This window comes from Lepidochelys kempii, chromosome 15 (genome assembly GCF_965140285.1).
Source record: "Lepidochelys kempii isolate rLepKem1 chromosome 15, rLepKem1.hap1, whole genome shotgun sequence".
Classification (NCBI taxonomy): domain Eukaryota; kingdom Metazoa; phylum Chordata; order Testudines; family Cheloniidae; genus Lepidochelys; species Lepidochelys kempii.
In genome coordinates this window covers 24,611,789-24,638,482 of record NC_136394.1, presented here as the reverse complement: position 1 = coordinate 24,638,482, position 26,694 = coordinate 24,611,789, and the positions used below count along the sequence as shown (strand labels likewise).

General features: G+C 50.7%; 1 protein-coding gene across 21 annotated transcripts in view; it reads right to left on the bottom strand.

Annotated features, from left to right (window-relative positions):
* Positions 1-26,694, bottom strand: part of NCOR2 (nuclear receptor corepressor 2) — a 412,272-nt gene that overhangs the window by 37,089 nt on the left and 348,489 nt on the right. For 20 of the 21 annotated variants that reach the window (XM_073313442.2, XM_073313441.2, XM_073313453.2 and 17 more), the window contains 10 exons: positions 23,143-23,307; positions 22,527-22,666; positions 21,790-21,895; positions 18,538-18,642; positions 17,782-17,885; positions 13,826-13,976; positions 5,757-5,909; positions 4,180-4,266; positions 3,119-3,399; positions 1,097-1,451 (listed from right to left, as the gene is read on the bottom strand). In XM_073313442.2, coding sequence (XP_073169543.2) covers positions 1,097-1,451; positions 3,119-3,399; positions 4,180-4,266; positions 5,757-5,909; positions 13,826-13,976; positions 17,782-17,885; positions 18,538-18,642; positions 21,790-21,895; positions 22,527-22,666; positions 23,143-23,307 — 1,647 coding nt within the window. The remainder of the gene's footprint in view (positions 1-1,096; positions 1,452-3,118; positions 3,400-4,179; positions 4,267-5,756; positions 5,910-13,825; positions 13,977-17,781; positions 17,886-18,537; positions 18,643-21,789; positions 21,896-22,526; positions 22,667-23,142; positions 23,308-26,694) is intronic. The other variant, XM_073313447.2, reaches the window with a different exon arrangement.

The following is a 26,694-nucleotide window of genomic DNA, read 5'->3' as shown; positions in this document are numbered from 1 at the left end:
GGACGAAAGGAAACAGGCATTTGCTGGACTGAAGAGCAATCCTATCAGCCAGGCAGCGAGTCATTCTGGCTACGTCTGTGCTCTGGATTGCTAGATTTGCACGGTGCCAAATTCTGCCTGACCAAGCAACCTTGCTGGCTTTTGAATGTGGCCTCTGAGAGCAGCTATGGCAGCACAATCCTAGTGCTCTGACAGGCCGGGGTCTTGCTCGCAGGCTGCTGGTGAGCGGCCCAAGTGATTTCAACGCGTGCAGATGAAACTGCACCCCCTGCTGGAAACACACAACCATTCTGAGGCAGCAAAACCCTTGCATCTCCCAAAGGGACGTCAGATCACAACAACCCAATGGGACTGTCTCTATCTACTGGCTAGCAGGGATTATACCCAGCTACAGCCAAAGCCCTCAGATGCTATGGTGCTGGATGAGGTATAAATGCAGAGCTGGGCAGACAAACACCTAGACTTGCACAGAAGAGAGGGGAGAAAATATCCCCCCTCCCCCCAATTTTCCATGTTATGAGTTTTCTCCCACACCATTAAAATACGTGCGTTCCAAATCAAAGCCTGTGTACAGAGTAGACGTCTCCTCTGCAGCACGGCCTTCAGACTCGCACAGGGCCAAATCCCATTCTCAGCGATTCTGGTGTCAATCTGGAACCGTCTCCATTGGCTTCCAAGAGATAGTCCAGATTTACACCACACCATTTGGTCCACAACAACTACTGCACATTTCCCTCTAGCATTTGTGAGGGGACAGCAAATGGGGGCGAGGGTGGGAACCCGGCCAATGTTCTGTATGCTCCAACCTTAGCATTTCCTAAAAGCCCTAAGTGTCCCCAGCACATTAAGGGTGTGCTGGAGAATAAGAGTACTTGTGGCACCTTAGAGACTAACAAATTTATTTGAGCATAAGCTTTCGTGAGCTACAGCTCACTTCATTGGATGCTACTGAAGGCATCTGATGAAGTGAGCTGTAGCTCATGAAAGCTTATGCTCAAACAAATTTCTTAGTCTCTAAGGTGCCACAAGTACTCCTTTTCTTTTTGCGGATACAGACTAACACGGCTGCTACTCTGAAACCTGGAGAAAAAGTTACCTTCAGGCTGCCTTGGGGTCGACTCCCTTGTGGATACCGGAGAACCTCGATGCAGATGGCTACTGAACGCCGCCCCGTGGTCCTCATAGGTAAGTGGGCTACGGCGAGGCTTTCCAGGCTCAGGGACAATCACAGGGGCTCCCCTGGTAATTGAACCTCCGGAGTTTGTAACTGGGCTGGGCCTGCTTTTCAGGCTCTCCTCGTAACATGCTCTTTCCAGAGTCCTTGGGTCTTGCATGACGTCCAGCGAGTGCACAGAGTGAAAAGTCCTCCCTGGGCTCCCGATGATCGACAGGACATCATGCTTTTTGGCACTTACTGAGGAAGAGTTGTTGTCGTATTTCAGCGGGGTACCCTGAGGAAACAAGGCAGCGAAGAGGGCATCAGAGTGGGGAAGCGAACGCAGCGGGGCAGAATCAGTGAAGATCACCATTTGCTCTTTCAGGTGGTCACTCACACTGTGTGCTCAGCCTGGGACCCAGGGTGGGATATTCCAAAGCACCGAAGTGACTTGGAAACAAAAGTCCCACTGAAAATCAACAGTGTGTTGATTTGTGTTCTCTAAATAGCACTAACCCTGTACACAGAACTGCACCGGTGAGACTCAGAACTAGGAGGTAATGCTATTCCACTGGAACGCGTATGGGTGAGCGGAGACTCCTATTCCCATGGGACTCAACATCTCCAGGAGCTACAGCCCAACAGAACATGGCATGTACATGCACATTCCCCATTGTGACAACAGGAAGATGAATCACCATCAATGAGTGTCTATATCCACTGCGCTTCACCCACACCCCCCACAGAAATAAGATACAATCCACAGTCATGAATATTCTAAATGGCTGCTATCGAAACGCTCCATGTATGGTGAGAGTCCAAGCCACGAAACGTGCCCCAAGCACTTGTTCCTCAGTTCCTAAAGCCGGCCCTGCTGGAGGTGACAGACCCTGCTCTTAGTGACACCTATGTAAACCAGAGTCACTCCAACTGACTTCAGTGAGTTCACTTTGGGTTTACACCCATGTAACTGAGAACACAACAGACCCAAGAAGTTTTCATGTGGTGGGTGGGTGTCTCAAAAAAGTGGTTAGAAAGGGGCACTCTTCATTAGAGAGGGGCCAAAACTGGCATCATTCATCTCATCCCACCACCCCAATATTTCATGGTGGGGGGAGGGGAGGAAGAGGAAGGAGGAGATTAAGGGGGTGTCGTGTAGACAGAACCTGCATCTGAAGGCCCCTGGTTTTACAGAACAAAAACTTGACCAATGACATTTTTGCAAAAGCACAACCCTCTCCACTTTTTCCCGTCTCTACAACGAGCTAGCCTAGCTGAGGGATCTGGATTCTAGCTAGCGTGGCTAACAATAGCAGCCAAGACGGCGCAGCGTGGGCATCACACAAGGCTAGTGAGCCAAGTGCGTATCAGGGTCTGTGTTGGGCTTCTATTATCTGCACTGTACTGTCTTCACTGCAACTGTTACCTGTACCAGCTGGGTTCAAGCTAGCCCGGGGCAGTAACCCAGGCAGCTTTGCTGTGCAGATCAGACCCTTAGTTTAACTAATTAAGTTTGCCAGGAGTCTACACAAGTAATAAGACCACCTTAGTTCTGAGGTTTCACTCATACCCCAGGTACTAAATGATTCAGTCGGGCAATAGGTGAAAGAATCACTTGCAGTGTTTGCTAGGACTTAAAATATCCTCTGGACAGAATTCCTATCCCACACAGAATTGCTCTGACAGGTCACCCACGAAGGGGCAGGACATGCAGCACCCTGGAGATCTTTTCAAGCTCTGTGACACCCTGGGTGTGCACTGGGCCCCTCTGGGGAAAGAGGGCCAAGTATGTGCCAGACTTTAACATATTTCAAAATAGGGGGCAAAGTTCTACGGTAGACACCGCCATGGAGGCCTCTCTTCGGCCCAGTCCGCCAGTGCTTGGGTGCCATCATCCACCTGGAGCCGTATTGATCCCCTTTACCTCACGCAAAGTTACCTGCCCCCCCCCACGGAACGCACCTGTGTGATAGATCCTTCCTTCAGAGGCCTTGCTGCCACTGGGATGTCAGGCGTGTGCCTTAACTCTTCCCTGGGAATCTCGTGGATCGATCTTCCCGCTTCCTTCACGGTGGCAACGAGGCCTTCGTGAGCTGCTTTCATTTTCAAGGGAGCGAGGCCCTCGTGAGGCCTGACTTTGTAGGTGTCGGACAAGTCCCTTGGGGGAGTGTTTTCCCTCTTGAGCTGTTTGGCTTCTCTTCTGAGGTAGTCCTCGTGGCCCTCCACATAGGATCGCGGGATTCCTGCAGCCCCCCCAAGAAGGTAATGCACCAGCGTGATTCTCCAAAGAAGCAGGGTCATGCAAACTGAATGATGTTTACGGCCCCTATACAGGCTGTGGGCCATGGGGGTTTGATGGAGTTCATATGCAAAGCCACTACAAAGCCTGGGCAACCCAACTGATTCTGCAAAGCCCCAACTGCCTTGCTGTATGGGGTCTTAAAGACCAAGAGTGGGATTTTTCAGAAACGCTCTGCGTTGGCTCAGCTCTGCTCTCAGTGAGCTCCCCAATGGGAATTTTACCAGTGACTTAAACGAGAGCAGAGTGAGGCCAATGTCATAGGCTCACTTCTGAAAATCTCACCCTCGCCATGCAGCAGATATGATGATGATGATGAATACCTAGCTCTTGCCTATCCCTCTGCATCATTAGATCTCAAAACACTTGACAAAGGAGGTCAGGATCATTATCCCCATTTTAAAATGGGGAAACTGAGGCCCAGAGCAGGGAAGTAACTTGCCCATGGTCGCTCAGCAGGCCAGTGGCAAAGCTGGAAGTCGACCTCAAGTCTCCTGAGTCCCTGTCCAGTGCTCTACCCACTAGGACTCTCTGCTTCTCCAGTTGCTGTCTAGGTCTGCAATGTGACTGCAGAACCAGTGGGACAACTCAGTACTTAGTTCCTTCCGCGCTAATTGCATCCAGAGTTAATTGATAGTGCTGAGCTGCACATGAGGAAAAGTCACAAATCATGGCCTACCCTCCCGCATATATACTTCCTGATGTGGATACTTGCCAGTATTACCTTGTGTAATTGAGCCCCGAATATGATGCTGTTCCTTTAAGTTATGGGGACTGTGTCTGTCGGGTGGGATCGCTCGACCCATTAGACCTAGAATAGGCCAAAGAGAACAGTCAGAAAGTAGCAAGACTGCTGACATTTTCATTATACTTTAAAGGGACACTGACAAGAGAGAAATCACCTAATTTTTAAAAGTTTTCTCCAGTAATAGCACCACCTGGGATTAATACAACAATGCTTTCTAAATAGCTAGTTTACTTTTCTCCTTTTGAACTACTTGTTTACTTCTTGTACTTGGGGGACCAAAAGGCCAGACTGGTCAGTTTCACTTTCTTGGTTTCCTACTATTGCTGTCCTGTTTGGATTCAAAACCCTGCAAGGGAAGGTTTTGGGTTAAAAAAGCATTTGCAGGTCCAGAATGATCATCTTCCCTGAAAGTTTTTCCTGAGACGCGTGTAAGTCAGTAACACCCAAAGCGTATGGATAGATGCCAACACCTCCAAGAAAAATATGATTCATCTGCCCATTAGATAGCAATTAGAGAATTGTAACTTCAAAACCGCATCCCTTCCTGCTTTATAAATCAGAAACCCACTTTGCCCCTTCTCCCGCAACATTTCTGTGTAACTTTTCCCTGCTTTTAGTTCCACGTGGGTCTAGGGAGAATGAAGATGCCACTATTAAAATATATAAGCTCTACAGATAAACTAGATACTCGGATCCCAATCCAACAAACACTGTACCACTTGTAAGGAGCCCCAATGAGATCAGAGGTTTCACATGCATAGTCACTATTATTATGGTTATTTATTATTTTATTACAGTACGGCCTAGGAGCCTCAACCATGGACCAGTAACCCATTGTGCTAGGCACTGTACAAACACACAACAAAAAGACGGGCCCTGTCCCAAAGAGCTTACGATCTTATATGTGCAGAGTTAGCTGGCTCTGATGCTGGGTTCTCTTGGTAATGGGGCCAGAAAAAATTTCTACTAAATGTTAGTGTTAGGATTTGTAAAACCTTTTTTAGGGTTTATTTTAAGCAAAACCTTTTGCAGCTAGAATTATCTGCTCAAGTCCCTTCAACAGTTACAGTTGTGACCTTCAATGGGAGCTATGTGCCTGTCAACCACTGAAAATTGCAGCCTGTACCTCTAGTTTAGAACAATTTGGCCATTTCTGTGCAGAGCACAAAGCACTGGTGTTGAGGAGGACGGATGAATTAAGACTCATTTTCCTGGGAAGGCCTGTAAGTTCTCACTGTATTGATAGATCCAGAAGAGAGAGATGGCTGTCACTCTCTCTCACACACACATACACACACGCAAGCAAGCAGCAAAACGTGTACTTTTGGTCTGGATGTCTTATTTTAGATGAAGGAAAACATGAGCCAGAAGGTGCTGCGGGGGAGCGCATAGCCACCTGCATCTCCTCTAAAACAGGCTGCTGCCACTCCTGAAACAGAAGGGCTGCTGTCGGCAGACGGGGAGAGTTCTCAGAATGCGAAAGATGCTGCACACTTTCTGCCCCAGAGTTTGACTCCTGACACGGCACGACTGAAAGGTTTCCCCAAACCAACCTTCAATGCTAGTGGATGACAAATCGCGAGCCGATAAACCCCGGCTGATCCTCCCCTCCATCATATCGTAGGTCCGTTTGGTACCAGCGGTCTCATGAGAAGCGCCAGCACTTCTGCTGTCCTCCTTGGGGCACTGGGAAGCACCGACTCCACCTAGGAAATAAAAGGAGATGATGAAACAAAAGCAGCATGAAGAAGGGGGAGTGAGCGAGCGAGGTTGTTTACTGTCATTCGCATGTCCACTAAAGGCTCACTCCCACAGGATTGAGTCCTGCAATTCAGCTTGCACTCAGCAGGCTTTGTCGGCATTACACCATGCTGCTGGGTTCCAGGAAATTCAGCCTCTCTCTCTCCACCCTGCCCGCCTCGGATTCCAAATTCCATGGCCTCATGTTTGGGCAAGAGCATACGTCTTTTCCACTATCCAGACACAGCCTGCGAGACATTATGGAGCAAATTCAGCTCTGAAGCTCCAAGCAGCTGGAACTCCCACTGAAATTAGCCCAGTGGCGCTGTTTCCTGAATACACCTACTGTTTGTGATCTTGTCCAGTCTGCCTAACAGACACTTTGAGACATTCCCCAGATGATAAAAGCAGACAAAGAGGAAGAAGTAAAGCAGAAAAATCTTTAACATCAAACCTAGCATAAAGAACATTCACATTATTCTAATCAGAACGAAGAGATGGACAAACCACACAAAAACAAAGGAGGATGTGAAAAATCCAATTCAGCACAATAGTGGCTGGTGGATAAAGTACAGTATCAAGCCACAGAACTAAATTAAGCCTCAACTACTAGTTCCTCCTCCAATCTAAAATAGATTTTCATGCAGAACTATGGAAATTCAAGATAGGCAAGACCTACTGTGCTATTAAACCCATCTCTCTGCCAAGGCAGTACTGCCTGCTACAGCTCTGTTGCACCTATATTCTATATTTCCAAGTGATGGGGCTCTCCCCTTTTCCCTCGGAAGTCTGTTCTACAGCCTGAAAAAAAAAATCACCATTGGATTTAACACCAGCAAATCCATCCTGCTGCCACATTCTTATTCCCTGCATAATGCAGCCCGCCCCATGAAATTTACAAGGCAGTTTATGACACAGCTGAAAGCCCAAGGTTTATGTAACAAGCTCCAAGCTCCGCAATTGGCTCGCACAAGATCAACTCGTTGCCTGTTATCCCTGGACTAGTCTATCCTGCCAAGGAATGCTGGTGTCCTGATCCTCTTCTTTCACATATACCATATCTAGGGTTACACAGTTATAGAAAACACCGGAGAAGTTCAAAACATTTGTTTGTTCCCCGAGAGTTTGGGAACAAAAGTTCTCTTCTGTGATGCTAGTAATGAATAAAACGGGATTATTACGATACAACCCCCACTACCAGTTTCTGCAGTCACCATACAATCAAACCGAAAAGGGCTTGGGGGAAAGATTCTGGGAAACAGAAAGTGAATCTCTGTCTCCCTCTTGGCTTCAGACTCATTCAACGTGAAAACTCAGCAGCTGATGTCTAGAAACAGCCAGGCACCTTGAGACACATGAAGGGGGTAATGTTGCTGCATCCTGTTATCAAGGAACATCTGTTCTAAATAGCTCTTCTGCAAAAGAAACGCCATCCCCTGTTCTCTTTGTTTCATGTGTTTGGGGGGGGGGGGGAGGGAATAGAGAGATTAAAAAGAAAGAAAATTGCTCAGAAAACATGTCCCTTGCTCACAGAAACCATTAGCAATCACATGCAGAATGAGAATAACCAATCTAGCACAATTCATCTCGCATACGCTACAGGATTTTGTCTCATTAGAGCCCTTTTATTTGTAAGTACCCTCATGGCACTACAGAACTTGCAGTTTTTCCCCCCTGCTTGCCAGAACTCATAATCACTAACGATTTAATTTAATTTAATTTTTTTAACTCATTCGCTACTGCATTTGAAACCATCCCAGAAGTATCTAGGGGAAAGGAGATGATCAGGATATTAGGGATCAAATCATCTTGTCTTGCAGGTCCAGAGAGGAGAGGAAAATCAACCAGATACACAAATCCAGTTACTCTGCCTAGGGCCCCTCTTACTCAATTGTTACTGACTATTCTTATGTACAGGTAGAGGGAGAGGTGGCCTAAAAATCTAATGCACAAAGAGAGACTGGTGGAGAAAGTACAAAAGCGAATTAAATTAAGCCTCAAACCCTAGCTCCTCTTCTCACCTTAAATAGATTTTCATGCAGAATCAGAGATAGGCAAGACCTATTGGATTATATATGGAACCTCTCTCTTTGACAATGCAGGACTGCTTGCTACAGTTTATGTTCCAGGTCTGCGCATGGGATCAAAACTGTGAAAACTCCTGGAGGTTCATTTCAGTTCTCACTCCCGCTGTGGCCTTGGGTGAATCAGTCAGCTCCATTGCCCCGTAGATAATGATGTGAACCTCCCTTCCCCATGTTCTTATTATTGTTGTTTGTATTATGGTAGCGCCAAGAGGCTCCAGCCGAAATCAAGGTCTCACCCTCAGAGCATGGGACAATCCCTGCCCTGAATGGCTGTCAAGCCACACAGATGGATGGTGGGGTGGGAAACTGAGGCACAGAGTGATTCTGTGACTTGTTCAAGGTCATGCAGCAGGTCTGGGAATAGAATCCAGGTCTCATGAATCCAAGTTCAGGGCCCCAGCCACTAGAACATGCAGCCTCCACGGGTTGGGTGTTTGAATGAACGCTCTGAGGGGTAAGAAGTATCGTCATTATCCTTATAAATGTAGCGTCACATGAAGTCCATGCACAAGCAGGCCCAGCAGCCCTGGGGTTCGGTGGGAGGCGAGCACATGGAGCGTGAACTATATGGAATTTGATTCACATCCATTATTTGTGGTTCATTCTCTCCATTTGGTAATCCCCCCGTGTCCGATTAACAGCTCGGGCAGCTAATGCAAGGATTGGAGTTGTTTATTCTTTAAACCAGAATTTGGCCTGGGAGAGGAGCTCTGGCTTTTCTCCCACCGCGGCGTGATTTTTAAGATCAACTATTTGATCCAGAGTGCTGGCTAAAGAGAACCAGTTGCTTCTTGCGAAGACAGCTTGGAAACAATTCCTGGTGTGGTTTTCTGGTACTGATTCTGCCAGCTACCCTTGAGGCTACACCAAGCCCAGCTGGGGCAAAGTTAACAACCGAAAGGGAGAGGAATGAAGATTTGCTCTGCATGCGGTGCCCGGTGGGCACTGCAGAAAATGCTCCTCAAACCCAGCACAGGAAGGTCACTGCAACACAAGACTGTGTCACAGGGGTGGCTCCGAGCCTAAATGCATGAGCTGTCCGTTATGGTAGGATTTTAACCCTTTTGCAGTAGGCCCAGGGCTCCGTGCCTGTCATGCAATGGTCCCGCTGTTCGCGGTGAAGCCAAGGGAGCTCTGGAAGGTATGGGAACTAAATCCCAGTGGGGCAGGCTATGTTTTTGCATTCTGATCCACACATCTGTAAGTTGCGTGCAAAGTGCCTGGAAATCTGACTATCAGCATCAGAGTGGGGGCGGGTGAGTGCTGACCCTGGCAGAAAAGCTGCCCCTGACAGGGGGGTGCTGACCCCAAGCAGGCCCATCCCGAGCCTGTGCTCTTTTCCTCCAACAGCTTGAGTGACTGGAGAGCCCTGCTCCGTCAGTGGACACGCCAGCACCCCCCCACCCCCCCCGCCCCGCAAGTGTACCACAGAAAACCAAGCGACCAGCTCTGGAATGGAACTGAGTTACAGCTTGTGGGCCAAGACTGTAGCCTGTCTTTTCAGACTCTCCCCTCCTGTTTCTGCTTCCAACACAGAGAGACCCACTCAGACACCCCCCTGCAACAACGCCCCATCCCTCCCTACAAGCCCCACCAGCAGCCCACATAAAGGAACCCTCACCTGGGGGCAGGAGGGAGGGGCAGCGGCTCCCCATGGCAGCGATGAGTGGCAGAGAAAGAGCCAACCCCAGCACATTCTCTCTGGTGGCTCCTTCCTCAGTCCGAGAACATGGCAAGTGTTCCCAGCCCTGTGCTCTAACACTAAATCTTCCCACTGGTAGCCAAAGCGCCTCCCCCACCCCACCTCTTGGCTTCATTTTGTTGTCAGGCAGGCCACAGTGGCAAGAGAAAGATGAGCACCGAAGGCCGTTGCTCTCTGGAGAGGGATGTGAGCTGTGGGGGTGTGACACAGCAGCAGATCTGAAAGATAGACAGCGAGACGGGCGGGTATATCCGAGATTAGGATCTGGTCCTTAGTCATCTCTGCCTTACACTCAGAGCAGAAGCAATGCAGCCCTGTAAGACAGTCACTCATGCTCCTCGTGCGCGTTCTGGCCAGGCACCAAAATGCTCCTGCTTCGCATTGGGCCAGGTTACCAAGCCTCCTGGGATCCAAGAGGCCAAGGGTGGCAGTCTCTATAAAACGGCATCCTCTGCTTCCAGACTCAATGGGGCAAGGACATCTCTCAGAACGGCTGCTGGACTGCACGTGCCCGGCCCCAAAAGCTTGGGGAAGAGCAGTGGGCAATGAAAGGCTTGTATGGAGGAGTCGCTCATAAGCTTCACTGGAAACAAACCTCTGCTCATCGCTCATGGAAGCAAACTGAGCTTCTGAGCAAACTGTCAGCTGATTTTAGGGCCATCCAATGCGCAGACTTGGGGAAGGAGATAATAGCTGGTTACTGAGTTAACACAGAGAGCACCTCTGCACTCAACAAAGAAGTGCTGTGACCTATGCAGGGTTGTTGGGGGTTGGGTAGATGCCCCGGGCTGGCAGTATCATCTAATGGCGATACTCTGGCATGGAATGCCTACTGGCAAGAGTTCAAAGCCCAGGGGAATGTTGTCCACTGGTGAGAGACCAAGGGGCCGCTTTACAGCGGGGGTATCAGAGGCAGTGTCACCGAGCCGTGAGCGTGGGGAGGAATAGCTGGGCCCACCCTACTCCACCTAGTTCCAACCCAGGGCCCTTCAAAACAGGGTACCCTGGCACAGGGCTCAGGTCCAAATACCCCCAAGCATGTTCCCTAGGTTGCTGCCTACCCTCATCCCAGTCCCTCTGGTGTTGTCTCCAGGGTTGGACATGGGGTCCCTCTTGCGTCCCTTCCGCTCTGTCTCCAGCAGTTCCTCGGCCGGTAACAGTGAGTTGCCCCCTTCGGTTCCCATGAACGACTGGCTTCCCGCGGTGCAGCTAGGAGGCGGCAGGAGGCTGCTGTCCACGAGTGCTCTGCTGGGTCAGCCCAGACTGAACTGAGCTGCTCCCTTCAGAATGCTCCCTCCACTGGGGGCATGCCAGCTAAGGCGAAGGGCCGTGGCCTCTTGGGCTCTAAACTGCTCTTTAACCCTTGCTTCGCCAGCGTGGGATTGGCACACCTGTCACAGGGGTGCGGGTTGGAAATGTTGCGTTTCTTGACACCATGAAGACGATCTTATATTTTAAGGGAGGGGAAGAGCCTCCCTGCCTGTGTTGCTGTAACACCCCGGAGATTAGTCGAACAAGAGGCTGGACTTCCCACCAGGCGCACGGACGGCTCCTTTCAGGCATTCTTCTCAGCCTGGACACCGATGCCAGCTTGGGAGTTGCCCCGGCGTAGTTTACCGACAGAGTCACGTCTCAGAAGCGAGGCTCCCATGCTCGGGGTCACAGCACTGCCGGGAAAGGGTCAGGGGAAAGCGGAAGGCACTTCTAAGTGGCAGTGGAAAAGTCAGGCAGGGTATTCACAGTAGGTGGGTGGGGGCTGGGTTTAACAACAACGAGGAGGAGGGGGCCACCAAGGAACGGGTCCATCGCGGCTGTCTCTGGTGCAGGTGCCTGTGTGCGTCTATGAAAGAACCCCACGGTGCAAGAGATGGAGCACTTGGGGAAGTCAAAGGAAGCAACAGGGGGAAAGGGGACAAGATGGAAGCGCTGGGAGAAGGGGAATACAGCTCCATCCATTCCGACATGGATGCCCTGGGGGACAGGGAGTGCATCTCATTCCATTCCAAGTGCACAGGGCCCCACTAGACCTCCGCCTTGCGTTCAGCTGGGGCTCATCGAACACGCTGACTCAACACCAGCGATTCTGACTGCCATTTAGCAGCAAGGTTTCCGTGGGCTGACGAGGAGCCCTGTGGCTTCTTATGCACGGCATGAGGATCACAAAGGGGCCGCCCTGCAGCGTAGACATAAAAACCACTGCCAAACATCCCTGGCATCAGCACAGCTGCATCGCATTGCCACGCTGAGCTGAGCCTGGGTGCAAGGCCCAGACGTGCTGCAGTTTGGCCACGTCAGTGTTAAGCAGCAGCAACCTAGTCGCCGGTGCTAAGCACAACCTGGGAGTAAGAGGTTGCCATTCCCCTGGCTTCAGAACAGGGGAGAATACTAAGGGATCCCAGCTGAGGAGCTCCAAGCAGTACATGAACATTATCCTTAACTGCACCAGGCTCACAGCACCCTGGGAAATGGGCATTATCCTCACTGTACAGCGGGGGAAACTGACGCTCCATGTTAAGGGTCTAGTGAAGGCGGCTACAGGGCAGCCCTACATTGGAAGGGGGTGTTGTTTAGTGCCCAAGTGGGAGACCTTATACTCCAGCCAATCCTTCAGCTGTGTGGTGGGATGTGTGTTTGCTGGGTCCTCCCAACGACACCTGTTCCCCAGGTGCAACCTCCCAGGGCTGGGCAGGAGCCAGCACCTAACTGCCCCTCTGGCCTGACTCATCCAGATGGCAATCAGCCAAACTACAGCTGCTTCCTGTATTAGGGGCAGAGCTAGAGGCTCCACACACCTGCCTGCCCTTTGGCCCTGTGAGAGTTACCTGAAATGCCACGGCAGGTCAGGATCAAAGTGGAGGATGGAACCCAGAGTCCTGACTCCCAGCCCTGTGCTCTAACCACTAGGCAGGACTCTGGTGGTCAAAATCAGGGTGGCGGGAGGGGAGCGGGCAGGGTCTGAAGGTAGAGTTAGGACATGATAAGAGATGCCCCTTTGCTCAGACCCCAGCTGCCTGGCATCCCCCTTAAAGCATTCTCTGCTCGACATGGGGAGCCAGGGGCATGATGGAGTTTGCCACAGACCCCAAGTTTCATGGAAAGGCCGCAGCTCCCATGGGTCTGACCTGACACCTGCAAATCCAGCTGGAAGGGCAACCGAAGGGTCCCCATTTACTGCAGGGCTGGCAACGCTGTACAGCCCTGCCGCTGCATGCTCCCATGGCAATGTCAGCTCAGTGCAAGGTGCAGTGCGCGGGGAGGCCGTGACATTGGGCCACAGGACTTTCAACACTGTCACCTTGCCCTGGAGGGGGGTGACCCTCAGTGGGAGAGATTTCCCCTAGGCCAGGACGGGCCCTGCTTTTTCTGCTTTCCACATCTAAGGGAATGTTCACCTTAGGGGCCTTCAGAGGTGCAATGGCCTCATGTGGGCACACGGGAACTTAAGCCCTAGAGTCTGACGCCTTCAGAGACTCCCCCGAAAGTGCAGTTTCATACCCACTGGTGGGCAGGCTGCCCTCTATCCCAGGACTGGCGTGCGCAGGCTGAGGGCATTAAGCAACCCACAACATGGTTTCATTCGACCCAGCGGGAAGAAGGAGAGAAGTTACCTTCTGCGCAAGGAGAGCGGCGTCCTGCAGATGCTCTCCCCTCAGATCCACTAAGCCAACTGCAAGCGCACCAGTGTGATCACTGATACACAGCAGTCCCTCGGTGGCCCCAACCGAGATCAGGGCCCCATTGTGCAAGGCTCTAATGTAGAATTGGATGAGATTCCAGAGAGCTTACAGTCTAAATGTGCTGCCCTCCGTACACGTGGGGCTCTCCTACTGACACCAGAGGCTCTCCCTGCTGAATCAAGCAGCGTGCCACAGGCCAGATCTGCTGTGTGCATCAAAGAAGAAAATCTGGCCCTTGGATAAGACCTCAAAAATCAGGAACAGGGAGAAAATTACTCTGGAACTAGAAACAGGATACAGGCAAGATACGCTTTGCAATGTTTTCCCAAACAAACATTCTAGCTCCCAAACATTAGTGCATGAACCTGATGCTCTCCCCCGCCCCCCAAAAAACCCCAGAGAGGATTCCAGCTTACCATCATAGGAGAGCACATGGCCCTTCTTCCCTTCGTAGATGACATGTCCTTTGGGCAAGGCATCCTCTCTCACCTTCTCTGCTCTGCCGGGGCTGTCTTCTCCGATTAGTCTGGTAATGGTTCCTTTATACAGCACTTCAGCTGGGGTGCCCTTGGAAAGCCACCAATATCCATATTTAACAGTGCCACAAGCAATCAAGGAAGAAAGCTCTCATCCCCACAGGAACACACTGCTCCAAAGGGGAGGCAGAGCAAAAGAGGGAGCACAGCTGAACTCTGCTTCCTGTCAGGGCCAATAGCGAGAAATCTGCAGCTTAATTATTGATAAGGACACTATTGCTGAGCGGTAAAAGGTACGTGATCTGTGTAAAGTTGCTGGGAAGAGACAGGGGCGAGTGCCAGGCAGAGATGACAGGCCTTGCATTCAACGGGTGTAAAGAGACGGAGCGAGCCTGGCTTTCATTACATACAATTACAGAGCAGCTCAGGCTCCTCCACCATTGGGCAAAGCAGGAATGGAAACACCAAAACACGCTGCCCGCTCCGTCCGCACTGCGCTTTTCAAAGTCAACTATCTGGTTGCTTTCCATCCCACTGGATCGAAGGGACAGACACACTTACAGCTCTGCCTTCCCTGGGGACGTCTTAGTCATGGCCAACACGACTTAAGTCTTTTTCTTTCCCTTGGGACTACTGTCATTGCAAATTATTTTCTCTGACTAATATCACGGGGCACAACTGGTCACAGAAATGTTGACGTTCAAAAGGGCCATGCAATCAAGCAGTCTGGGCCCAAAATGCCGGACCATTTGTCATTCCATCACACCAGCTTTATAGACTCGAACCGGGGTTACTGGTGGAGCAGAGCAAAGAGTCAGGTCCGTAGCTTTGCTTTTAAATAAAAAGAAGGGAGCAGCTGCTTATGCAAACTCATCCTTCTCCATCACTTTCTTCAAAACATCCATGGAAACAGCCCAGGCCTGAGATTTGGAAAGGCATTTGGACACCCAATTCCCAGCAGAAATAATGGAAAGCAGGTGTCGAAATCCCCAAGGAAGCCTTGAATATCCTCCTTCCACCCTTTTCATCATTCAAGGTTGTTCTGGGTTTGCAAGCTGCTCACAAGAGTTGGTGCAGGAGGGAAACTGACCAGCCTCGTTTCATGATTCAAGCCAGAGCGAGATGCAAGAAACAATCAAACAGCCATAAGGGTGAAATGTAAATTAGGAATACAGGGAAGCTCCCTCCCTCCGCTCCTCCACCTGTAAGTGAAATTCACCCCGGGGGCAGAGAGCTGGCACCAGCGACCTTCAAGTCCCACTTAAAGGGTTCAGGTGCCCAGGCCTTGCGCTGGCTCTCTGCACAAGGGGGAAATTTGCTTTGTACGAGTGCTGCCATGGCCAGAGCCAGGGATCTAGCTGCAGCGAATTTATCCCTTTTTTCTATCTGTGAATTATCTGTCAACAGACTGAGATTTTGACCTCATTTATTTACTTGGAATTATTTGATGAGCGTCTTACTGGAACAAATTTCAGCCTTAAGGGGTGCTTGTAAATTATTTATTGGGGTGCAGTTATATCAGTATAAATGTGCCTTATATTGGTACGACTTATTCCCCTGCACGTATGGTAATAGCTACACTGATATAAAGCCTCTTTATACTGGTATAACTGAGTCCACACTAAGGCGTGTATTGCTTTATCTATACAACATGTGTGTATGTGTGGACAAGTTCTGTTTATACGCTGGCCTCTTTCCTGATTTACCAAGCTGCCATCCTAGTGCCTGCTTTCTTCTGGAGCACACGGGATGGAGTCAGCGTGGTAACAATCCCTCATCGCGGGTGCCCTAGCAGCCTAGCGATCCATGCACGGGGGGGGGGGGGGGGGGGTGTGCAAGGGAGGGAACCAGAATCGACTTGCATCCTGCTGTTCAAAGCTAAAAATCCAAACGACAGTCACGCTATCTGAACAGGCCACACTGAATGCTACCCCATGTCTGTACTGCGGTACGGGGTGAATAAGGAACCTGATTCTAAATGTCAGCACTTCAGCATGGTGGTGTTTGGAGGTTGCTCCAATACGTCAGGACAGGATGTCCCCTCCATCCCCACCCCGAACCCCTCCGTTCAATGGGTCTCTGCTTCTTTGTAAGCAGTCAGACCAGCAGTCACTAAGCTGCTTGCTGCAGAGACTGGATGGGACATGTCAATGTGCAGGTTTCAATGCCCTGATGGTTCGCTCTGACACAGGCTCACAGAAACACTCAGCACTGGCTTTCCCAGTCAGTGCCAGGTAAGTTTCCTTCCCGCAATGGACGTGTTTGCAGGGGGTTTGAAAGCGAGCGATGACAGACGGCTTGGGAGCAGAGTGTACCCTATTCAAGATCTGTCTTCTGGGTGAGTAATCTGACATCATGTATCAGCCACAGCGCTGGGAGCTGCGACAAGAATCGGGGGCGCTGCGCTTCCCTGTCAGGAGACTGCGCAGGATGCCGTGCCGAGGGGCATCACGGGCACTGCTCAGAGGAGAGGTCAGAGCTCTTTGGCCTGCAGGGTAGAGCCATCACACACACTGCAAACACGTGACAGCTGCTCCAAGAGCTACTTTACCATTGAATCAAACCCAAGGGGCAGCCTCACTTCCTGCTGCTACTTTATTTTTAAGACGAATACAGGAATTCTAATGTCAGTTAACTAGCTGGCTCTGAAACAGCGTTTGGTCAGATCATGCCCTGGATCGGACGTCTCTTAGATCTATTGCAGAACCTACTAGCCAACGCTTTCCCTCCCACCCCCCATAGCTCTTCCAGGGGCAGGGCAGTGTATCTTCCCTTTTTGAAACCACCCAGAAAACAGAAAAAAATCTCAGTGCTTATAAGTGGCTTTAAAGAGCTGAATGATGGCCAGATAAAAATCCCCAAGGGAAACAGATTGTTTTTAGGCTTTCCACTCAGCACTGAGCAATAACTCACGCCGCTGAACTATCCCCCACTTGGCAGCTGCTCTTCTGAAGATGGATGATAAATGATTAAAGGCAGAGTGCCTTCCTACTGTGCTCAGGACAGCCCTTCGGGCAGGGCCCAGAGAACACCCTGCTACAGCCGTGGAAGGAGACTTACTGCACTGATTCCTCAACTTCATCACCCCACTGGGGTGAGGGATTGGTCCTGCTGTGAGCAGGGGGCTGGACTAGATGACCTCCTGAGGTCCCTTCCAACCCTGAGATTCTATGATATGATTCTAGGATTCCCTTTAGCTGGCTTGGTCACCCCCCCTCCTCTGGTCCACCCACCAGCTTACTGTTCTTTTCCATTTCCTTGGCCTGCTACACAGCGCGCCAGCAAGATTAAAACCCCAGCTAACCCCTGCCCGAGCCTGGGTTCATGAGTGCAACTGGCATGGGTGAAGGGAGTTTCAAATGCAATGCCCCTTTCACCACTGGTGAGGTCTGTTTACTTCTGCTTTTCACCAGTCTTGGTGAACAGAATGAACCTGATCTTGGGCGTACTCTTCCGCCACAGATCGCTCCTCCGCCCTGCCCTGCAGCCCTTGGACCCCGAAGCCCCCACCTCTCATGCTGGCCCACCTGTGCAGATGGGGAGGCAACCTGGGTGGGGCTGCTCTGCTAGGAGGCGGTGGAGGCACCAACCCACTCGCCCCACCAGGATCTGAACTCAGCTCTGCAGAGCTGATAGGCCAGAGCAGTTACCCACCGGGTCCGCCGGTCCGCCCCAGGGCAATTCAAGGGTTTACACCCTCTTTGCCTAGTCCTCTGAAATGCCTCCTGATGGGTCTGCCAGGAGGGGGTGCTCTGATGTCCCCTCCAAGTAACAACAAATTGCGATCATTTCTATGCACTCCAGGAGAGGGTCTGCTCTGACAGCAACTGTTCCTTCCCGGCCCACGTTACAAACCAGCTGAGATCCCCCCCAAGCCATTAAGAGAAGAAACTTACATGCGTGATGGATCCCCGATAGGTAATGGGCGATTCCGACCGAGGCCTGGTGCCGGGGAGCCCCTTGCTGATGCTCCCTCCTGGGGTTGAGCCCAGCGATGCCCCTGTAAGTCACAACAAAGCAAGCGGGATTAGGTTGCTGAGATTTAGCTTGGGAGCTGCCTTGAGTTGGTTCCTATTTTATCTGCTTCGGTCCTGAACCAACCCAGTGAACTTTCTGAATTTGGCTGAATTAATCGGGTGTTTACGAGAGACAAGAACGTACAGCTAAAACAGAGTTTTGTGCCTTTTTTTTTGCACTGCAGAAAGGGGCTTGGATTTAAAAATGAAACGCTCTCTCTGTCTATCCCCAACACGCACTCATGATTTTGGAGAGCGAGGTTCAGAATGTAATCAGTGCCATTTTATTCGCAGCTGCTTTGCTTTCTTCATTAGCAGACTGTCCTTCAAAACGAACCAGGACAAATCCCTTCTCCTCAAAAGCTGGACAGAAGTTTGCGGGCTCAGATTTTTAAAAGGGGCTAGTGATTTCAGGGGCCCAGTGTCCGGCACTTGGAAGACTGGCTCATCTGTCCACTGAAACTCAGGCACTCTTAACGTGTCTCATGTTGGGTAGCAGAAGCTAACGTGTCGCCAAAACCACGAGTCACTTTTGAAGAGCTTGGCCCGGGTTGATCCCCTTCCACCTCCTGAGCAGCCTCCCTGAGAGGCGCCTGGTTTCCACTGATCATCACAGCTGCCCTGCTATGTGCTTACCCCTCAGGATGGAGCTCTCTTGGGATGTCTGCAGTACCAGACTTTCAGGCTGGCTGGCCTGGCTTCTAGGAGAAAGTTGTTCCTGCTTTACTCCAGGAAAAGGCACTAGAAAACATTAATCATACATGACAACGTTTGCACCGGTCACCACCAGACAGCTCTTGTCCTGAATTGCTCTCTTGCCTTTTTTATTTTGCTTAGTCTTTAATTTTGTCTTGCTTTATATTCACAGTTGCTGAAAGAGACAGGTCTTAAATAACCTAGGTCCCCATGCAGCTGCTGCTGCTTCTGAGTAGCAGATTACACAACTCCAGAGGATAAAGGAAAACTCAAATTGCCCGTATCCCCTCTGCAAGGGCATTGTTCAAGGTCTCCTGGCGGGCAAGACAGCAGGGGTTCCTGAAATCCACTCCTGCACGGCGCTGCACCCCCAGCCCTGCAGCAGGACCAGAGTCAAATATACAGACCGGGGCTGGATTTAATGCCATGACTGCGTTTGTAAATGGGCTAAATAATTTTAAATCCACTGATAACTGTAGCTATGCAAACTCAGAGAAGAGTTCTCAGATCCTGGCTACAGGACTTCAGTGGATCACCCAGAAATTTCCCACCCTTTGCATAGCAATGGGCAATTGGAACTATGTGGACTGAAAGCGCAGCTGCCTTCAAGTTGACCACTGCCACAGGTGGGAGGCTGGAGCTGATGGACTAATTGTCCGACCTGCTATGGTCAGCCTGATGTTCTTAAGAACTGAGGGACAATAACCCATCTCCTGAAACACACAGTTCAGAGCAGCCAGGAAACAACCCTGAAGGGTGACAAGCCGACTGCAGAATCCGCTCAAGAGGAAGAGAGCTGGGAATAGCCTCTAGTGCTGTGCAGGCTCACGGAGCACTCTCCCTGCTGGTTTAGCCCATGGCCTTCTCCGCTCTCTGCATTGCTGGGCCCAGGCCTCCTCCCTTAGGACTTTACTCTCTGGCTCTTACAAGATGTTTCCCAGTCTGCAAACTGAACATTTTCCTCTCTCGCTTCAGACCATTTACTGTTTATCCCACCAGCTGTGGCGAATGTCAATAAGTTTCCTTCCATCAATCACAGTTAGCTGGAAAGTATTTTTAGTCCGGGATCATGTCCCTGACCGAGTCTTCTATTTTCCTAGACTGTAGGAATTTCGCTCCCTCTGCCTCTCCTCTTATGCTCAGTTAATCCTTTTAGTGGTTTTGATTCCCTTTGTATTTGCTCTTTTACTATAGTTCCTCCTTTAACGGTGGGGGCCAATATGGCACAGACTACCCCATGTGCAATTCCCCCAGGACCAAGCAGAGTAGCATCACTCCACCCCAGATTGGCGTCTCTCTCTCTCTCTAAGACATACAGCCGCACACAGCGAGATTCTGTTGGCTTTTCCCCAGCAGCCTGGCACTAGGTGTTTGTGTGTCATTCGTTGATCCCTTTCTCGAAGGTGGTTTTTGTACACAGCCATTCCCTGGGATATATCTGAGCTGTTCATGTCCTCCCTCGGTGCATAGCTATCACTGACTCATCTCACACCAAGCAGGCTCTCTCCTCGTGTGTGTTACACACCCTCCTAGCTAACTCCATCATAGTTGAGTTCACTTTTCTCTTGATTGATCAAAATATATCAAACCTCATGAATGCCTATGACAGACCCCCACCCCCAACCAGTGCTCCTCACTTTGGGGCCTTGTTATTCCTCGTCATCAATTAATTCTTAACCCATCTATTTTTAATCTAGTTTGGTTATTTATTCAGGCTCTTTACAGGTTTCTGATGCTAGACAATGGTGGTTGTGTGACAAAGTGGGGGATTTTCTCGTTTTTTCCAATGGTTTGCATGCAGACGGGGTGGGATGCCATTTCCCTGGGTGTTACTGGTTTAAGGAGGTGATGGGAGAGGGAGTTTGTCGTTACAGAAGACAACAATGGACAAAGGCAGGGTTTGGGGTCGGTGATATCAGATGCCCAGCTGGGAAGCAGGGGGGCTCTGGGCTGGAGAGAGGGAGCAGGCAGAGCCCACCTGGATGCAGGGGAGACTTGGATGTGCTGTGCTGAGGGAGGCCAGGCCTGAGGGTTTCCTGTGCTGTGTTCAAACGCTCAATAAACCCTCCTGTTTTACGCTGGCTGAATGTCACTCCAGTCTAGAGAACAGGGTTGCATTATTCCCTCTGGGAGTGGAGGCCCTGGGGGTCCAGAGCAAGTGGACTCCCTGAGAGGGCCCACGGCGAGAAACAGGTGTGCTAAGGCTCAGAGAGGTGTGTCTCCAGGAGGGGGAGGGGCTTAACCCCCGAGAGAGAGTGGACCCCCAAAAAGGGCTGTCTCACTGAAGGGGTTTTCCCCCCACAGACTGCATGGGGCCAAAAGTGGGCATGACCTGAGAGTCCATGACAGGTTGCCATTAAAAAGCAAGCATTTATCCGATCACAGTCTTGATTGCTACACATTGCACTATCTTCCCATTCCTGGAACGTAACACCGATGTGAGGGAGGCAATGCAGTACCATAGGTTCCTTTCCAATGGTAACTGCTTGTTGGGGTAGACCATCTTCTTGAAATCCATGCATGGAAACGCTGGCTTCTCCTTATGGGCCCTGATCCTGGAATCAGACCCGCAGGGACTCGAGCTACAATGATCCCCAAAAGCAGCTCTCTCCCCACTTGGAAAATGGAATAGCATCACCACCACCTCTCATTGCAGTTTGCAAGTGCAGAGTCTTGAGAATTACAAATATCCCTGCTGCTGAGTGATGCCGGGTTGGCAGCACTGGACCAGAATCCTCTGTACCCAGAGCCATTACAGAAGAGGCAGTGACAAGGTATGCTTCCCTTGTATCTGCTCCACCAATAGGTCTCCGCCTTGACCCCAGAGAAATCATTGAGAGGGGATTCATTCAAGCCTCTCCTGAGATCGCCAACGAGGACGCCAAGTGTGTCAGCAGATTTTGTAGACAACTGCGCACTAGGATGCGAGAGGAGACCACCGTGCCATTTCCCATAGGCCACCAGACAGGAATTTCATAGTCACTGCTGACTGGGTGAACCCAGTGAACTTGCAAAGCTCTGCATCCTCCCTTTGTGTCATTCAGCTCGCTGGGAATGGCCCTGGTGTGTGGGTGTGGGTGTGCTCAACTCAAGGCTAACAGCAGCTCAACAGGGACAGCTCTGACCTTTCAACAAAAAGGCCAGGCGTGAACCCAGGGTCAGAGGCACACAAATAGCGTGTCAACAGCTTACCCAGTTTCTTAGGATCCATAGTCAGTGGCAGGCCCATGGTGATGGAGCCAACGGGAACTTTTGCATGCTCAGAGCTGTACGGAGTATGGAGCTGAATGGGCACCCCCTAAAACACAAGAGAAAAAGGTCACTGACGGTGTGGGATGCTCTGCTAAGACCCTTCCTGAAGGGGGCAGTCACCAAGGAGAGGAAGCTCAGGGGAAAAGGCCTCCACTGAATGATTACAAAGCCCTGCGCCCAGGAATCAAAATGGGGACCTGGCAGGAAGCTGCTCTCAACAACGCTTGGAAGGATTTTTATTTGGTAAACGTCGATTTCACCGCACACACAAACGGCAGAAAAAAATGTTTCCATTGCTAATCAGACCAATTCACAGAGAGGCAAAGAAAGAAAAATGCTTCTTGAGAACTTACTAGAGTTTGATTTAAGGATATTTACTTGGTATCTAGTGACAGGTGATGCTAACAATTGTGTTTTAACGGTCACAAAGCTTTACCTTTCTGAGTCTCGTGTCTGCTGTCATTAAATAACTGTCTGCTCCCTACGTAATTAACTGCAACTGTGAACATGTAAAATCGACAGAAACGGAAAACAATGCTTAAAAATAAACATTGATATTATCCATCAAAATTATAACAACAACAACAATCTAATTCTGCCAAGCCTGCTCTTTGCCAACAGAGAGGTCTCTTTCCTCGAATACTTGGGAGTACCATGGCACCGGGATAGCATCTTACCTGGGAAATGGAGCTGATGGGCCGCTCCAGAACAGATGGGTGTTTGGTGGAAGAGATGAGAGGGGGAGGATTGGAGATGTTGGACAATCTTTGTAGCCCAGACCGAGAGCTCTCATGCAAAGTTAATGGGATTGGGTGCGCTATTGACAAAACATAAACGTTATTACGGACTGATGGTTATTTGCATCAGAGACACAGAGACCAGGGGACACCGAACGGGGACAGAGACAGAGACCAGGTACAGAGATTCTGTAGATTGACTGGTGGTTGTAACTGTAGCTTTTTTGGCACTGCAGCCATTAATCCTGTCCATCTCCCATTGCATTCTGGGATCTACTGTTTCCATACATGGCATCTCTGTATTATAGATGGGATTGGCTGCTCCACACTAGGCAAATCAGATGGGATTGCTAGGCTCCTGGCATGCCGCCTTTGAATGGCAAACTTTCAGCAGCTCTCCCCATCAGGAAGAAAACGTCTGCATGAATTTACTAAATGAGGTGACTTGAGACAAGAACCATGGGACCTTTTAGGCCATGCACCCCCAGTGGCTAAACCAAACTGGCTCCCCCTAGTGGGTGCAGACCCCTGAAGAAGAACGCAAGCCTGTGCTCACCTGGCAGGTTATACTGAAACACATGTGGCTCAGTGTGTGGGGAGGTTTTGATCACATCCCTAGAGGACACTTGGTACGGCAGCACGGGGGGCCAGCACGACGTGGCAGTCTGCTCTCCACTTAGCTTCTGTCCTTCTGCAAGGGACGAGAAAGGCACTGGTTTTTCTGCAAGGAGAAAGAGAACTGATCAGCTTGCCACACACATGAACTCACACACACACACACAGCATTGCAAATCAGCAAGATCTTACAGAGACCTGCAAAGGGAAACAACAAATGGGGCTCCTTTCTTTTGGTTAGGGCTTGCCTGCACAGTGAGTTACAGCAAGACAAGACTCTGCAGTGCACCTGCTGGCTGCCACCAACTCATCCTGTGGACGTTGCTAGCACACAGTGAATGCCCCAGAGTGTAGCTTAGCAGAGGTACACCATGCTACGTTCCAAGGCTTTCGTTGCTCACATGAAACCCTACCGCAGGGTAAGTCCGAGGGTCGGAGTGTCTCAGCCCAGCTTGCTGCGCAGTAACTCACTGTGTAGACAAACCCATAGGGCGCATGAAGAAGGCCTGAAAAGTGCCCAAGTCATTTCTGAAAACGGGACCTAGATACTTCTGGAAATTTTACCTTAAGGCCCCACTTCAACAAAGCATATAAGCATGTGCTTAATTTTAAGCATCCAAGTGTTCAAAAAAGAGTTATCTAGCCAAGATTCTGCACTATGCTGTGTAAAAGGAAGGTGCTTTAGCAGTAGCAGACCTCACTACAGCTCTGACTCTGCTATTAAAGCTTTGCAGATAAGTGGGATAAGATGCATGGCTAGCAAAGGGCCCATTCGTAGGAATAATACAGAAAAGGCTCATTAACACTTGGAGTGCTGAGGAGCTGGGAGGCTTAATCCTGTGCCCCTCACACGGTGATGAAAAGAATCCAGCAGCAGCAAGCCTATGTACCTATCCAAGCACAGAGACTCTTGGGGAACGTTTGCACTGCAAGGGTAGGCGGGACTGATAGCTCTGGGTACGCATACCTGTGCTGGCTTTCATTGAGCTAGCGCGGGTAACCATAGCAGTGAAGACGTGGCAGCCTGGGCTTTAGAGCGAGCTACAAGCCTGCCAGGACTCAGATGGCAAGCATGCACCAGGGTCCGTGCTGCTGTCTTCACTGCTCCTTACCCACGCTGTCTGGATTAAGGCCAGCACGGGTATTACCACCCACACCACAGTGACACCCTAAACTGGAGTGTGGACATACCCTCAGATTCCAGAGGGGCTAAGCCTCAGGGTCAAAACACCCAGACCCCCCATTTCCCATCTCAAAGGGATCAATTCACCCTCCCAGGGCATCTGAATTGGAGCACCCCACGCTAGTCACTGTGAGGATCTTTGGGGAAATCCTTGAAAACAAAGTCCCTGTCACGTTCTCCACGTGGATATTGAAGATCCCATGGCACTTCCCACCAGAGGAGGGCATTTGTCCTGAGACACAAGCTCTCCTCCATCCCCACGGCCGTGTGGTGCGCTGCGCACCAACTGACTGCTGTGCTCTACACCAGAGGCAGCTGCCTTGCATGGGTGGCATCCGTGTATCGTACAGCTGGGCGAAGATGATCTGTAATCCCAAGATACTATTGGCCAAGCGCACGTGCACCTGGAGGCAGCATGGAAATCTTGGAAAAGGGGTTCCTCCTCCCCTGGGAGCTGTTCCCGCACACATGCCGCTGTGAAATCTAGGAGATGTGGCCAGTTGATTATTGACCCCACATTAAAGGTAATGAGAACTCAGCCAGCTTTTGATAAAGTAGCACTGGATCCTGGGAAGAGCTCCTATGGCCATTTGTCAAGTCCCTGAAACCAGAGCTGAGAAGTCAGCGTTTATATCATCCATCACCCAAATTAATGCTTTTGGCTTCCAATCTCCAGAAAGGCCAAGTGAAACGAGTGTCTAAACCAACAGAAAACAAATTGCTGGCTTTAAAACTGCCCCGAGATAGCCAAAAATAGGCGTGATGGCCACTCGGCGATGAGCGAAAGGATCCATCTGTCTGAGAGCATGCTCCAAATGGACAGGCCGCGACCCCCCAGCCCCACACCAGAGCAGCACTGTCAAAGCACCTTAGGAGGAGATACTAAACTGGCCGGGCTCCAGACAGATACAGCCCCAGCCAAAGGTCTGCAAGGGGCAGCCAACGCCTTGGCCAGGATGTGATGCTCGTGTCCAAGACAGTGCTTTGAAGCGGCTCCAGGATGGTGCGAAACTTGTCCGTCTCTGGAGAAGTTGCAACAGTTCACGCTCTCTTATCAGGCAGAGCCGTGCCAATCTGATCACAGCTTTGGGGGGAGTAGGAACAGCTGCTCTTGCTGCAAGACCAGCCCTCTGCTAGGATCACTCCACTTCTTCTGCAGCAACACAATGAGTGTACCCGGGGCCTGGTCTTCACAGCAATTCAGAGTCCAGATGGATGCCTGGTGCACGGTCACTTTAACAGGACATTCAAAGGAGGCTCCCGATTTTCTTACCATAAAAGGAGAGAGGAGGGATGCTCCCCTCCTCCCACCCCTTTCACTGCTTTGCCCTGACCAACTGGCTCCCTTGCTGCCTTCCAAACCTGCTGCTGGTGCCTCTCCCATATCTCCAGTTCAGAGCCAGGCTTGAGCCACTGGGTGAAATGCTAGCGCCATCCAAGTCAATGGCAAAAGTCCCACTGGCTTCAAAGGGGCACGGATTCCACCCCTCTGCTCAGCTGTGTCTGTATGTGAGCCAGCCCAAACGCCAGAGGGAGCGAGGCTCTGACCCAGGGCCAATCATTTACTGAATGTTGATGGGAATGCAATGCAGTTCTTCAGCTCCCACTGCTATCTTGGATGCGTGACTGCTTCAAAACTCCGTCCCCGGGCACACGGGATATGGAGGGCGCAGTACGGCGAGCAAACCCCTGGGAGTCGAGACCTGCCATCTCCTCCTCCAGTGGCCTGGGCAATCTCCTTTCACCTCTCTGCCTAAGCTTCCCTATCTGTGCACCGGGAGATAATACGGTGCAATTAGCTGAACTAATCTCTGCAGCAAGCTTGGAGGACTCAAGGTGCTAGGTGTGTGTCACCAGCAGTGCGGGCTCAGCACCCGAAGCCAGGTGCTTTGCAGACAGCAGAGCTGCGTAAACCTGCATTGATGTCAGATCTGGACGTTAACAAAGGAGCCACCAGGTTGCAGAGTTTAAAGGTTATTCTGAAACCTGATCTTTCACATCCTGGTCTACCCACTTCCACATGGTATGGTGAGCCTCCCTCTTTCGGGTCCTGAAATCAGAGCTGAAAATCAGCTGGGGCAAAAGCTGGTGGGAAGATGAACCAAGCATCCCAGCGCAGTGGGAGCCCATAGAGGAACAATCCGTTGGCATTCCAGGCTAGAAGGAGCTGTCGTAAGTGCTGGTTCTGCCATGAGACTCGACAGGAAGCTGAGCTGAGCGAGACGGGCTGCCCTGTATAGCGATGTGTAACAGCAAAAGCGTAGCCCTGATCACTTGAACTGGAGTGTAACCGAGTCTGGGTAATGAACA